At 38.7% G+C, this 16,440-nt stretch overlaps 1 protein-coding gene across 1 annotated transcript in view; it reads right to left on the bottom strand.

The window, feature by feature from the left end:
• INTS4 (integrator complex subunit 4) overlaps positions 1 to 16,440 on the bottom strand; it is a 112,023-nt gene that overhangs the window by 74,705 nt on the left and 20,878 nt on the right. The window contains exon 4 of the mRNA XM_029207841.1: positions 12,676 to 12,782. Coding sequence (XP_029063674.1) covers positions 12,676 to 12,782 — 107 coding nt within the window. The remainder of the gene's footprint in view (positions 1 to 12,675; positions 12,783 to 16,440) is intronic.

The following is a 16,440-nucleotide window of genomic DNA, read 5'->3' as shown; positions in this document are numbered from 1 at the left end:
AGAACAGCATCAAGTCTGTGATATTTGTGCCAAAGGTGGAAAACTTGAATCTAATTATGAGAAAATATCAGACAAACCCAAATTCAGGAATATTCTACAAAATTACTGCCCTATAATTTTCAGAAGTGTCAAGTTAATGAAATGAAGTGAAGACTGAAGAATTATTCCAAGTTGAAAAAGACTGGGGCTTCCCTGGTGGCGCACCGGTTAAGAATCAGCCTGCCAATGCAGGGGACATGGGTTCGAGCCCTGGTCCAGGAAGATCCCACATGACCCGGAGCAACTAAGTCCATGCGACACAACTAGTGAAGCCCACGCACCTAGAGCAGTGCTCTGCAACAAGAGAAGCCACCGCAATGAGAATCCCGCGCACCGCAAAGAAGAGTAGCCCCTGCTAGCCTCAACTAAAGAAAGCCTGAGCACAGCAATGAAGACCCAATGCAGACAAAGAAAAAATATTAAAAGCAGCAAGGGAAAAATAACATACAAGGGAATCCCCATAAGGTTAACAGCTGATCTTTCAGCAGAAACTCTGCAAGCCAGAAGGGAGTAGCAGGACATATTTAAAATGATGAAATGGAAAAACCTACAACCAAGATTACTCTACCCGCTACAACCAAGATTACTCTACCCAGCAAGGACCTCATTCAGATTCGACAGAGAAATTAAAACCTTCACAGACAAGCAAAAGCTAAGAGAATTCAGCACTACCAAACCAGCTTTACAACAAATGCTAAAGGAACTTCTCTAGGCAGGAAACACAGCAGAAAGAAAAAACCTACAATAACAAACCCAAAACAATTAAGAAAATGGTAATAGGAACATACATATCAATAACTACCTTAAATGTAAATGGATTAAATGCTCCAAACAAAAGACACGGACTGGCTGAATGGATACAAAAACAATACCCGTATATATGCTATCTACAAGAGACCCACTTCAGACCTAGGGACACATACACACTGAAAGTGAGGGGATAGAAAAATATATTCCATGCAAATGGAAATAAAAAGAAAGCTGGAGTAGCAATTCTCATATCAGACAAAGTAGACTTTAAAATAAAGACTATTACAAGAGACAAAGAAAAACACTACATAATGATCAAGGGATCAATCAAAGAAGAAGATATAACAATTATAAATATATATGCACCCAACATAGGCGCACCTCAGTACATAAGGCAGTGTTAACAGCCATAAAAAGGGAAATTGACAGTAACACAATCATATAGGGGACTTTAACACCCCACTTTCACCAATGGACAGGTCACCCAAAATGAAAATAAATAAAAAACACAAGCTTTGAATGATACATTAAACAAGATGGACTTAACTGATATTTATAGGACATTCCATCCAAAAACAACACAATACACTTTCTTCTCAACTGTGCATGGAACATTCTCCAGGATAGATCATATCTTGGGTCACAAATCAAGCCCTGGTAAATGTAAGAAAACTGAAGTCATATCAAGTATCTTTTCCAACCACAACGCCATGAGACTAGATATCAATTACAGGAAAAAAACTGTAAAAAACACAAACAGGGAGGCTAAACAATACACTACTAAATAACCAAGAGATCACTGAAGAAATCAAAGGGAAATCAAAAAATAACTAGAAACAAATGACAATGAAAACACGACAACCCAAAACCTATGGGATGCAGCAGAAGGAATTCTAAGAGGGAAGTTTACAGCAATAAAATCCCACCTCAAGAAACAAGAAACATCTCAAATAAACAACCTAACCTTACACCTACAGCAATTAGAGAAAGAAGAACAAAAAACCCCCCAAGTTAGCAGAAGGAAAGAAATCATAAAGATCAGATCAGAAAGAAATAAAAAAGAAATGAAGGAAACAATAATAAAGATCAATAAAACTAAAAGCTACTTCTTTGAGAAGATAAACAAAATTGATAAACCTTTAGCCAGACTCATCAAGAAAAAAAGGGAGAAGACTCAAATCAATAGAATTAGAAATGAAAAAGGAGAAGTAACAACTGACACTGGAGAAATACAAAAGATCATGAGAGATTACTACAAGCAACTCTATGCCAATAAAATGGACAACCTGGAAGAAATGGACAAATTCTTAGAAATGCACAACCTGCCAAGACTGAATCAGGAAGAAACAGAAAATATGAACAGACCAATCACAAGCACTGAAATTGAAACTGTGATTAAAAATCTTCCAACAAACAAAAGGCCAGGACCAGATGGCTTCACAGGCGAATTCTATCAAATATTTAGAGAAGAGCTAACACCTATCCTTCTCAAACTCTTCCAAAATATAGCAGAGGGAGGAACACTCCCAAACTCATTCTACGAGGCCACCATCACCCTGATACCAAAACCAGACAAGGATGTCACAAAGAAAGAAAACGACAGGCCATATCACTGATGAACATAGATGCAAAACTCCTCAACAAAATACTAGCAAACAGAATCCAACAGCACATTAAAAGGATCATACACCATGATCAAGTGGGGTTTATCCCAGGAATGCAAGGATTCTTCAATATACGCAAATCAATCAATGTGATACACCATATTAACAAATTGAAGAAGAAAAAATATATGGTCATCTCAATAGATGCAGAGAAAGCTTTTGACAAAATTCAACACCCATTTATGATAAAAACCCTCCAGAAAGTAGGCATAGAGGGAACTTTCCTCAATATAACAAAGGCCATATATGACAAACCCACCGCCAACACCGTCCTCAATGGTGAAAAACTGAAAGCATTTCCACTAAGATCAGGAACAAGACAAGGTTGCCCACTCTCACCACTCTTATTCAACATAGTTTTGGAAGTTTTAGCCACAGCAATCAGAGAACAAAAGGAAATAAAAGGAATCCAAATCAGAAAAGAATAAGTAAAGCTGTCACTGTTTGCAGATGACATGATACTATACATAGAGAAACCTAAAGATGCTACCAGAAAACTACTAGAGCTAATCAATGAATTTGGTAAAGTAGCAGGATACAAAATTAATGCACAGAAATCTCTGGCATGCCTATACACTAATGATGCAAAATCTGAAAGTGAAATCAAGAAAACACTCCCATTTACCATTGCAACAAAAAGAATAAAATATCTAGGAATAAACCTACCTAAGGAGACAAAAGACCTGTATGCAGAAAATTATAAGACACTGATGAAAGAAATTAAAGATGATACAAATAGATGGAGAGATATACCATGTTCTTGGATTGGAAGAATCAACATTGTGAAAATGACTCTACTACCCAAAGCAATCTACAGATTCAATGCAATCCCTATCTAACTACCAATGGAATTTTTCACAGAACTAGAACAAAAAATTTCACAATTTGTATGGAAACACAAAAGACCCCGAAGAGCCAAAGCAATCTTGAGAATGAAAAACGGAGCTGGAGGAATCAGGCTCCCTGACTTCAGACTATACTACAAAGCTACAGTAATCAAGACAGTATGGTACTGGCACAAAAACAGAAAGGTAGATCAGTGGAACAGGATAGAAAGCCCAGAGATAAACCCACACACATATGGTCACCTTATCTTTGATAAAGGAGGCAGGAATGTACAGTGGAGAAAGGACAGCCTCTTCAATAGGTGGTGCTGGGAAAACTGGACAGTTACATGTAAAAGTATGGTATTAGATCACTCCCTAACACCATACACAAAAATAAGCTCAAAATGGATTAAAGACCTAAATGTAAGGCCAGACACTCTCAAACTCTTAGAGGAAAACATAGGCAGGACACTCTATGACATAAATCACAGCAAGATCCTTTTTGACCCACCTCCTAGAGAAATGGAAATAAAAACAACAAAAATAAACAAATGGGACCTAATGAAACTTCAAAGCTTTTGCACAGCAAAGGAAACCATAAACAAGACCAAAAGACAACCCTCAGAATGGGAGAAAATATTAGCAAATGAAGCAACTGACAAAGGATTAATCTCCAAAATTTACAAGCAGCTCATGCAGCTCAATAACAAAAACACAAACAACCCAATCCAAAAATGGGCAGAAGACCTAAATAGACATTTCTCCAAAGAAGATATACAGAATGCCAACAAACACATGAAAGAATCCTCAACATCATTAATCATTAGAGAAATGCAAATCAAAACTACAATGGCATATCATCTCACACCAGTCAGAATGGCCATCTTCAAAAAATCTACAAACAATAAATGCTGGAGAGGGTGTGGAGACAAGGGAACCCTCTTGCACTGCTGGTGGGAATGTGAATTGGTACAGCCACTATGGAGAACAGTATGGAGGTTCCTTAAAAAACTACAAATAGAACTACCATACAACCCAGCAATCCCACTACTGGGCATATACCCTGAGAATACCATAATTCAAAAAGAGTCATGTACCAAATGTTCATTGCAGCTCTATTTACAATAGCCAGGAGATGGAAACAACCTAAGTGTCCATCATCAGATGAATGGAGAAAGAAGATGTGGTACATATATACAATGGAATATTACTCAGCCATAAAAAGAAATGAAATTGAGCTATTTGTAATGAGGTGGATGGACCTAGAGTCTGTCATACAGAGTGAAGTAAGTCAGAAAGAGAAAGACAAATACCGTATGCTAATACATATATATGGAATTTAAGAAAAAAAAATGTCATGAAGAACCTAGTGGTAAGACAGGAATAAAGACACAGGCCTACTAGAGAATGGACTTGAGGATATGGGGAGGGGGAAGGGTAAGCTGTGACAAAGCAAGAGAGTGGCATGGACATATATACACTACCAAATGTAAAATAGATAGCTAGTGGGAAGCAGCCACATAGCACAGGGAAATCAGCTCGGTGCTCTGTGACCACCTAGAGGGGTGGGATGGGGGGGTGGGAGGGAGACGCAAGAGGGAGGAAGATATGGGGATGCAGGTATATGTACAGCTGATTAACTTTGTTATAAAGCAGAAACTAACACACCATTGTGAAGCAATTATACTCCAATAAAGATGTTAAAAAAAAAAAAGACCCAATGCAACCAAAAATAAATAAAATAAAATTTTAAAATAAATAAATATATATAATTTATGGATAAATAAATATACAGTACTGGGGAATAAAAGACCGAACGCCACCAAAAAAAAATCAATTAATTAATTAATTTTTTAAAAAAAGAAAAAGACTGATGAGATATGTTGACAATCAATGCAAGATGTGATTCTGAACTGGATTCTTTTCCTATAAAGGACATTGGAATAAATACTGAAATTTGAATGAGGTTTGAGGATTAAATGGTAATATGTTGATGTTAGTGTCCTGATTTTGATGGTCATATTGAGGTTATGAAGGAGAGTATCTTTGTTTATAGGAAACACAAACTGAAGTATTGGAAGAGTAATGGGGCACCATGTTAGCAACTTACTCTAAAATTGTTCACAAGAAAAGAAAGTTCTTTATTACTGTGCTTGCAATTTTTCTTCAGGTTTGAGAGTTTGTTTTTTAAGGCCACACCACATGGCTTGGGGGATCTTAGTTCCCTGACCAGGGATTGAATCCGGGCCCTCAGCACTGAAAGCAGCAAGTCCTAACCACTGGACCACCAGAGAATTCCCAAGTTAGAGATTGTTTTGAAAAATGAAAGTTTAGGGCTTCCCTGGTGGCGCAGTGGTTGAGAGTCCGCCTGCTGATGCAGGGGACGCAGGTTTGTGCCCCGGTCCGGGAGGATCCCACGTGTCGTGGAGCGGCTGGGCCCGTGAGCCATGGCCGCTGAGCCTGCACGTCCGGAGCCTGTTCTCTGCAACGGGAGAGGCCACCACAGTGAGAGGCCCACGTACCGCAAAAAAAAAAAAAAAAGAAAGTTTAAATATACACAAAAAAGAATAAACTAACCATACTGTTTCATAAACATTTGAAAAATGTTATATTATCCATAAGAATAAGTGTACTTTAAGACCATAAAAAGGGGGTAGGTATAGCAGACTCATACCCACACAGGTGCAGAGAATGCCTGGAGGAGGTGTAGGAGGCTTTGCAAAGAAAGTGGATTTCATAACTTGTTTCCCCTCTTGTTTGAGAAGCAAAGAAACACAGTGGAATGAACATAGACTGGATCCAGACCTAGGTCTGATTGTTGGAGCTGCCACTTAGTATCTATGGGTCTTCACTAAGCCCCTTAAGTTTTTAGAAACCCTTACTTTGTAATAATAGGAATAATATCCCCTACCATGAAGTTTTATGGTGAGTGGATTAAAACGAATTCATTTAATAATTACTGTATGTAAAATCAGCTAATAGTGTCCCAGATATAATAGACATTCAGTAAGTACAAATGCCTAGCATAGTGCCTGGCACTTGGCATGTACTTTTTTTTTTTACATCTTTATTGGCGTATAATTGCTTTACAATGGTGTGTTAGTTTCTGCTTTATAACAAAGTGAATCAGTTATACATATACATATGTTCCCATATCTCTTCCCTCTTGCGTCTCCCTCCCTCTCACCCTCCCTATCCCACCCCTCTAGGTGGTCAAAAAGCACCAAGCTGATCTCCCTGTGCTATGTGGCTGCTTCCCAATATATCTATTTTACGTTTGGTAGTGTATATATGTCCATGCCACTCTCTCACTTTGTCACAGCTTACCCTTTTGGCATGTACTTTTTTTTTTTTTTTTTTGCGGTACGTGCGCCTCCCACTGTTGTGGCCTCTCCCGTTGCAGAACACAGGCTCCGGACGCGCAGGCTCAGTGGCCATGGCTCACGGACCCGGCCGCTCCGCGGCATGTGGGATCTTCCCGGACCAGGGCACGAACCCGCGTCCCCTGCATTGGCAGGTGGACTCTCAACCACTGTGCCACCAGGAAAGCCCTGGCGTGTACTTTTAAAAAAACAACCTGCTTAAGAAGAGAAGGGAAACAGGTGGGGAAAAGAAGGACAGGTAGTGGCAAAAAAGAGAAAACAAAGAAGGGTCAGAGGTAAAAGTGGGCCAGCTGGATGAAACAGCCCTGCTGATGTGGAACACACAAGCATAAACTTTCCAGTGATAGCTGTCTAATAAGAGGGCAGTCTGTCAGGAAAGGTGCTAAGCACCTGTTAATGGTTCACATCAGAATGCTCCAAGGGGAAATTCCTGAATTAAATGGACCTGAACTTTCTGTGTGAAGCTATGTTCTATGTGAAGTTAGACTAGGTAGGTAGGCTTACTTAGAGGAGAGAACAAAGGAAACCTGGAGAGAAAGCTCAGGTGCAGAGGGTGGGGCTCTCAGAGAGGTATTGTCTCCTTATAAAAATGTCTCAATCAAGCATTTTAGATCAGAGTTAGTTCATGCCTCCAAGTTATTTAAGCTACAGAAATGTGAAACATATACTTTTAAGTGATCACAATGTCATGTATAGTAAGGGCTCAAAATTATCCAACAAAATAACACACTGAAACTGAGAAGTTAAGAGAAATTTCCAGATATGAAGCTGACAATGACTCTCTGTCAGAGTTAATACAGCAAAGTTGTTCTTTTTTTTTAAACTATTTTTATTTAGTATGGAAGCATCGTTTGTCATAACTAAACTGTTAACTGAACCACCAGCCCCTGGAAGACTGCTGCAATTGTTACAAATACTTTATTTGATTTTCAAACAAATTAAAACATTCTAGTTCCTATTAAGGTAACCAAGGCAACACGGATTCATAACCAGCCTATTACTGCACACTGAATGTTAGCCCAAAAGAGATCATAAGTCTAAATCACACCCTCAGGGCAGCAACTACAGTTTTATGATGTCCTTCCCCCACATGTCACTACTTACATCACGGCTATCATCACTAATAGCTGCCTAGTGTCTGCTCTACAGATGATGCTATTTTGGTCTTATACCCAGGCCATTAAAGTGCCATCATTTCTCTATTAATGGAGTGAGTAAGCAATCCACATCCCTGATAATAAGAGCAATCCACGTCAAAAATAAAATAAGCTAAACCAATCAGTTTAAAACTATTGCTACAGGAAAAAAAATCAATGATTAAGTATATCAAGAAAATCTAAGACTGAGGTTAAATAAGACAAGAATACCTTACTGACTCACTCAGTTTCAATATGGATATTTTTTTCTTTTTTGGGAGGGGGAGGGAGGCAGCACACTGCACGGCTTGTGGGATTTTAGGGCCCCGACCAGAGATTGAACCCCAGCCACGTCACTGACAGCACTAAGTCCTAACCACGGGACCACCAATTCCCATCAATATGGATTCCCATCAATATGGATTCCCATCAATATGGATTGTTTTTAAGCACAGATAAAAATTCAGTGTACTTAGCAATGGAAATGATTCTAACAGACAACCTCTCCTAACAAACAACACATAATATCTGTTTGGGTAGTATTTGATAAATGTTAAAATGCTGTATGTTTCTATCTTTTGCCTTAAGAGCTTGATGTTTTGATACTTTTGCCACAGAATTAAAGGAACAGAAAAAAAACAGAGAGAATGGAAGAGAAGGTGAGATGGAAACAGAAAAACAAAGAATTAAACTAGGCTCTAAGGAAGCCATATAAGCAAAAATGACAAGATATTTATTCTTCTAGAAAAATCTTCACAGATAGGAAAGAAAGCAGAAGACCTCTAATTTCAGTTGTGCGAATCCTACACAAGAAAAGACTGAGTAATTTCCTGGCCAAATCTAAATCTCATCATCTCTCAAATGAAGACTAGCTGTACAATGTACCTCAAAGGATTACTAACAGGATAAAATGAGATGAATTTTGAAATGTTAAGAGTACCCAAAAGCATGACTTTCTTCCTACTGTGAAACAAAAAATATGGCAGATTCACATCTTACATTTTAAAAATATATAAAGGAGCAATATGAACTTCAAAAAAATAATAAGGATAAAGGACTTCCCTGCTGGTCCACTGGTTAAGAATCCGCCTTCCAATGCAGGGGACGTGGTTCAATCCCTGGTCGGGGAACTAAGATCCCACACGCCATCAGGCAACTAAGCCCGTGTGCCACAACTACTGAGCCCCCACGCTCCTTTTCTTTTCTGTCAGGTCAGCGGAAATAGCCTCTTTTCACTTCTGATTCTAATAATTAGAGCCTTCTTTTCCTCCTTTCCAAAACTAAAGGTTTATCAATTTTATTGATCTTTTCAAATAACAAGCTTTTGGTTCTCTGATTTTTCTCTAATGTTTTTCTACTCTTGATTTCATTAATTTCTCCTCTAGTTTTTCGTATTTCCTTCCTTCTGCATGCTTTATATTTAGTGTGCTCTTCCTTATACAGTGTCTTAAGGTGGAAGGTTAGGGTACTGGTATGAGATCTTTCTTCTTTTTTACTATAGACACTAATTGCTATAAATTTCCCTCTCGGCATTGCATTAGATGCAGCCCAGTTTTGGTATGTTGTGTCTTCATTTTCACTCATCTCAAAGTATTTTCTAATTTCCCTACTGATTTCTTCTTTGACCCATTGGTTAAATAGGAGTATGCTGTTTAATTTCCACATATTTGTGCTTTTCCTAATTTTTTTCTGTTACTCATCCAATTTCATTCCATTGTAGTTGAAAAATATACTTTGCATTATTTCTATCAAAAGAGTGAATGTTATTGTATGTGAATCATATCTGTATGGCACACTGTATGGCAAAAATCACAGACAAAATAGCACTAGGCAATAGAAACAGTAACTGTAGCTATGAATCATAGTCTTTATTTATGAGAATTTGCAAAAACTTGTGACAGATATGCCATTTCCAGGTAGTTCAAATTTTTACCCTATTACAAATGGTGAAGAAATGCACAAAAACTCCATATGAGAAACTGGAAAACATGAAAAGCTCATTCTCAAGAGAGGCAAATGAAGAACAAATACGAGGTCTCACTAGTAATCTTTTAAAAAGGAAATTTAAAAAAATGAAACTCCATTTTCCTCCTACCAAATTAACAGGTTTATCTCTTGTTTAAATCTTAATCTCTTGTTTAATATCCAATGTTAGAAAAACAGGTGAAATTAGGCACTCTCATATACTGTTGATGGGCATCTAAACTGGAATACTTTGGAAAACAATTTGCCAAAAGTATCAAAAGCCTTACAAAAAACTCTAAATGCTTTCATCTAGTAATTCTACTGTAACAATCTGTGTTTAGGAAATAACCCTAAATACAGAAAATACTTTAGACTAATCACATTCACTGTACTATTATTTATAATTTTAAAAAATGGCTACAATATAAATGTCCAATAATAGGAGAATAGTTAGGACAAACTATGGTTTAATTACTGGACAAAATATCATGCAACCATTAAAAATATTTATAAAACATTTACAATATAAGGAAAATACTTTTGTTACGTTAGTGAAAAAGCAAAATTGAACATAGAATATGATTACAGCTACATGTGTAAAAAGAAAAGCAATCGGGCTTCCCTGGTGGCGCAGTGGTTGACAGTCTGCCTGCCAATGCAGGAGACACGGTTTCGTGCCCTGGTCCGGGAGGATCCCACATGCCGCGGAGCAGCTGGGCCCGTGAGCCATGGCCACGATGGGAGAGGCCACAACAGTGAGGGGCTCGCGTACCACAAAAAAAGAAAAAAAAAAGCAATCAATCTGTATACAGAAAAAAAATTCAGAAAGCATACATCAAAAGACCAATAATAATGGTTGCCTTTATAATGGTTGAGTGTAGTTCTTTCTTTATACTTTTTAGTATCTTTCCAAAGTTCCATGAGAATAAATTTTTATAATAAGAGGTTTATTCAAAACAAATTTAAGAAACTGTTACTTCTAGCAGAACAATCCCCTGAGTACAACACCTCTCTCACAAGCAAAACCTCCCAGGTATATATATATACTCTCACATGGGAGATACACTTACTCTCTCAAACACATAATCCCTAGTTTTTTCCACTTAAGCTTTTAATAGTGTACTTCTCAAAGTGTTCTGGGTTTGTTTATGGTTGTCATTGTTTATTAAGATAAATGAAATATTCTTTCCTGGGGTTCAGAAATGGCTTTCCAATTCCATGAATATAACCCTTCCACAATTCAAACATATGTCTCCTTATATTCTCAAAATAAATTTACCAAAAAGATTAAAACTAAAGCCAATTGTCAGAACACTCTTTGACATAAATCACAGCAAGATCCTTTTTGACCCACCTCCTAGAGAAATGGAAATAAAAACAAAAATAAACAACTGGGACCTAATGAAACTTTAAAGCTTTTGCACAGCAAAGGAAACCATAAGCAAGATAAAAAGACAACCCTCAGAATGGGAGAAAATATTTGCAAACGAAGCAACTGACAAAGGATTACTCTCCAAAATATACAAGCACTCATGCAGCTCAATATCAAAAAAACAAACAACCCAATCCAAAAATGGGCAGAAGACCTAAACAGACATTTCTCCAAAGAAGATACAGAGTGCCAACAAACACATGAAAGGATGCTCAACATCATCAATCATTAGAGAAATGCAAATCAAAACTACAATGAGGTATCACCTCACACCAGTCAGAATGGCCATCATCAAAAAAATCTACAAACAAGAATGGACTTGAGGACAAGGGGAGGGAGAGTGGCATGGATATACATACACTACCAAATGTAAAACAGATAGCTAGTGGGAAGGAGCCACATAGCACAAGGAGAGCAGCTCGGTGCTCTGTGACCACCTAGAGGGGTGGGATAGGGAGGGTGGGAGGGAGACGCAAGAGGGAGGGGATATGAGGATATGTGAATGCGTATAGCTGATTCACTTTCTTATACAGCAGAAACTAACACAACAATGTAAAGCAATTATACTCCAATAAAGATGTGAGCAACAACAAAAAAAAAGTAAAGTCAATTCTACAAAGTTTAGGAACTGGTGTTATGCACAAAAGACAGCTAATAAAAAGCTCCAAATTAAGTCCAAAGGCACAACTGGGCTTCCCTGGTGGCGCAGTGGGTGAGTGTCCGCCTGCCAATGCAGGGGACGCAGGTTCGTGCCCCAGTCCGGGAAGATCCCACATGCCGCAAAGCGGCTAGGCCCGTGAGCCATGGCCACTGAGCTTGCGCATCCGGAGCCTGCGCAACGGGAGGGGCCACAACAGTGAGAGGCCCGCGTACCGCAAAAAAAAAAAAAAAAAAAGGCACAACTAATGTACATACAATTTTTTATAATCAGATAAACAAAAAAATTTCCGAAACACTTGTGTCTAGTTGGTCTGTTTATTGAGGCAACAAAGTATCATAAAAAGAATGTGGACTTTGGAATCAGAAAAAGGAGTTTATGCCCTGGTTCTGCAACTTCCTAACTGCGAAAACTTGGGGAAACTAAACTTCTCCAACCTCAATTCCCACCTTAGTAAAAAAGGTATAATAGCACTTCCCTAAAGGACTATGAGGAACAAATGAAAAACTGGGTACAAAGTACTGCAATAAGCAGAGTGCATGTATTAGGTACAGGATACATGGTAGTTCCTATGATTATTTTCATTTCTTTTGGGAGGATGAGGAAGCTCATTTTATAACAAGTTACTCAACTTTATTCCTAATCCAACATCAAGAAACAAAAAAATGAGGCAGCTCTTAAAACCATTAAGAGTCCTTGGCAATTCTCAGTTATAGATTTAGGATGGAGGTAAGCAGATCTTACAGCTCGTATCACCTCTCCAGATAATGCAAAACTGTTCAAGAAAGATGCAACCCTGTGCCTAACAATTATATTCTTACCTTGCAGGCTACATCAACTAATCGCATCTGGATAGCTTGATTGTCTGGGAGTTTAGTGCCAATTGCAAGCAAAGTGTCCAACAGCTGAGCTAGGACTTGATGAGACTCTAGAAAGGAAGATGGAAAGTTGGGTTTTAGAATTTCAAAAGGAGATCACTATAGAAACTAAATTTACTTGGGTAAAGAATGTAGATTTTTGTCAGCTGGGTTCTACTATTTGATCCCTAATTCCCTTCAACTAAATTCCTAAAGGGATCATGTCTAAAAATTTGAGTCCTCCACAGGATGGTGCATAGTGCTCCAAAAATGTTTAGTGCTTGACTAATTCAAGGGCTTTTCATTGCCTTCAAGATAAAGTCTAAATTCCTTAGTAGGGCATGCATACATACATACATATATACATACATACATACATACCAGTCCCGCCATGATGTCTAGCCCTCCCTACTTTTCTAGCCTCATCTATTTCAGGTCTCCTCTAGCACCCTTTTCCCCAATTACTTATAATTTGCTCAGGCCAACTTCCCTACCTAGAATGCCTTCATCTACATCCAACTCCATTTTCAACCTTACTCCCCAGGGAGCACCTACTAATCCTGAAGTGTCACCTCCTGTATGGTACTTTTCCTTCTTCCCCTGAAAAAATTAACCATTTCTTCCTCATGCTTCCACTGAATCAGCTGTAACACTTTACGATACTTATTTATTTGTATATCAGACAAAACCAGGAGACTGAAAGATCCCTAAGGGCAAGGACTGTGTTTTATTCACCTTTGTATTCTCAGAATCTAGCGCGACTCATTATATGCCCAACAGATGCTTAATAAATGGGCAAACAGCCAATTCTAAGTGAACCACTATCAATCACCTTAGCCAGATTCTCTTCTTTGTTCCAAAATACGGCTCTTATGGTATGGTAGTGTTAGTGGTATACAAGAGGATTTAGGTGGCATTAGGAAAATCATTTTTATATTAATAACCTTGTACAGGCATACCTTGTTTCACTATGCTTCACTTTATTGCACTTTGCAGATACTGTACTACATTTTTTACAAATTGAAGGTTTGTCTCAACCCTGCAACAAACAAGTCTATCAGTGCCATTTTCAACAGCACTGCTCACTTCATGTCTCTGTCACCTTTTGGTAATTCTTGAAATATTTCAAACTTTCATTATTATATTTGTTATGGTGATTTGTGATCAATGATCTTTGATATTACTATTGCAAAAAGATAATGACTCACTAAAGGCTCAGATTATGGTTAACGTTTTTTAGCAATACAGTATTAAGGTAGTACATTCTTTTTAGACATAATGCTATTGTACACTTAATCGACTACAGTATAGTATAGACATTACTTTTATCTGCACTGGGAAATCAAAAAACTTGTGTGACTTGCTTTATTGTGATATTCATTTTACTGTGGTGGTCTGGAACAGAACCTGCAATATCTCAGAGGCATGCTTGTACATATTTTAATGAACAAAATAAAAACTGCAGTTATTATGTTGATGACATTAATTTTCTTTTACCTTTACTAATATAGCCTCTTTAAATTAATTTTATTTAACTAAAAAATAATTGTCCACTTAAAAACATTAAGTAAACCATAATATAGATGTGAAACAAATATGTCAAAAATGGTATGATAAATGACCAAAGCTCAGAAAACACTGGTTAAATCATCTCTTACTAAGACTTCCAGTAAAACACAATAGACTGAACACATCTGTTTATCACTAATTCTTTCCTAAAACCTCATTAACATATAAGCGTAAAGAAATTTAAAAGGTATAAACTTACAAGGACAAAGAAAACAGGAGAAGAAAGGTAAGCAGATGAGAAAAGTCAACAAATTTTTCCGAGATGGAAAGCAGTTAAAAAGTCTATGGCAGCTCAGTGCTTTGTGACCACCTAGAGGGGTGGGATATGGAGGGTGGGAGGGAGGCACAAGAGGGAGGAGATATGGGGAGATATATATATATATAGCTGATTCACTTCGTTATAAAGCAGAAACTAACACACCATTGTAAAGCAATTATATTCCAATAAAGATGTTAAAAAAAAACTTAGTATGCCAATAAAAAAAAAAAAGTCTATGGCAAAACTGAGAAATCTAATACTAAATGCCTACTGAGGAGGGTGTCGTGACAGAGCAAATAAATTCTAGCCATACGCCCAGAAAGATTCAGGAATTGTAGATTTTAAAAAAGACAACCAGGGCTTCCCTGGTGGCACAGTGGTTGAGAGTCCGCCTGCCAATGCAGGGAACTGCCCCGTTCGTGCTCCGGTCCGGGAGGGTCCCACGTGCCGCGGAGTGGCTGGGCCCGTAAGCCATGGCCGCTGGGCCTGTGCGCCCAGAGCCTGTGCTCCGCAACAGGAGAGGCCACAACAGTGAGAGGCCCACGTACCACAAAAAAAATAAATAAATAAAAAGACAACCAAAACACACCCCAAAACAGGGATGAGGCAGGGATTTGTTTGAAGCGTCTATAAGAAGTAGTTGGACCCCTGCCTCCTTCCCTATCCTATATAACCAAGTGACCACTGAAATAGGAGGTTTGTTCTCTATAAAAATTAGGACAGAAAGGATCTAATTTGGGGAATACTAGGTGAGGACAGGGAGGAAATATAATGAAGAAGAGAAGATTAAGAGATAATCAACATATTGAAAATGAGACTCCCTCCCTCTCCCTAGCTCCCTTCAGTTGCTTTGGCTAAAAAAAAAAACATAGCAGCCAGGCATTTCTCTATCTTCCTAGCAGGAGAGTCAAAAGCTGATGGGTGCCACAGAAAAACAGCAAAAAACACTAATATTTAACGGTCCTCCAAAGACATAAAGGATCATCTTAGAGTGGAGCCTACCAGCTGACTCTATTCTTTATTCTGCTCCTCTGCAGTTATTCCCACCATTCAATCTTCCAGCTCACTTACTTAATGTTCTGCCTCAGTTATTCTACTACTGATTCCTTCTAGTGCATTTTTCATCTCAGTTATTGTGTTGTTCATCACTGTTTGTTTGTTCTTTAGTTCTTCTAGGTCTTTGTTAAACATTTCTTGTATTTTCTCAATCCGTGCCTCCATTCTATTTCCGAGATTTTGGACCTTTACTATCATTACTCTGAATTCTTTTTCAGGTAGGTTGCCTATTAACGCTTCATTTATTTGATTTTGTAGGTTTTTACCTTGCTCCTTCGTCTGTAACATTTTTCTGTCGTCTCATTTTTTCTGATGTATGGGACTGTATTCCTGTCTTACTTGTTGTTTGGCCTAAGGCATCCAGCACTGGGGTTTGCAGGCAGTTGGGTAGAGCCGGGTCTTGGTGCTGAGATAAGGACCTCCGGGGAGACCTCACTCCAATTAATATTCCCTGGGGTCTGAGGTACTCTGTTAGTCTAGCAGTTTGGTTTTTTTTGTTTTTTTTTTTTTACGCGGGCCTCTCACTGTTGTGGCCTCTCCAGCTGCAGAGCACAGGCTCCGGACGCGCAGGCTCAGCGGCCATGGCTCACGGGCCCAGCCGCTCTGCGGCATGTGGGATCTTCCCGGACCGGGTCACGAACCCGTGTCCCCTGCATCGGCAGGCAGACTCCCAACCACTGCGCCACCAGGGAAGCCCAGCCTAGCAATTTGGACTCGGCACTCCCACCAAGGAGCTCAGCCCCAACCCCCGGTCTGGGAACCAAGATCCTGCAAGCCACACAGCATAGCAATAGAAACACACACACACACACACACACACACACACACACACACACACACACACA

This window comes from Monodon monoceros, unplaced genomic scaffold (genome assembly GCF_005190385.1).
Source record: "Monodon monoceros isolate NGI ecotype Baffin Bay Population unplaced genomic scaffold, NGI_Narwhal_1 Super_Scaffold_7, whole genome shotgun sequence".
NCBI lineage: Eukaryota > Metazoa > Chordata > Mammalia > Artiodactyla > Monodontidae > Monodon > Monodon monoceros.
Note: the sequence above shows the minus strand (reverse complement) of the source record. Positions and strands in the feature narration are given on the sequence as shown.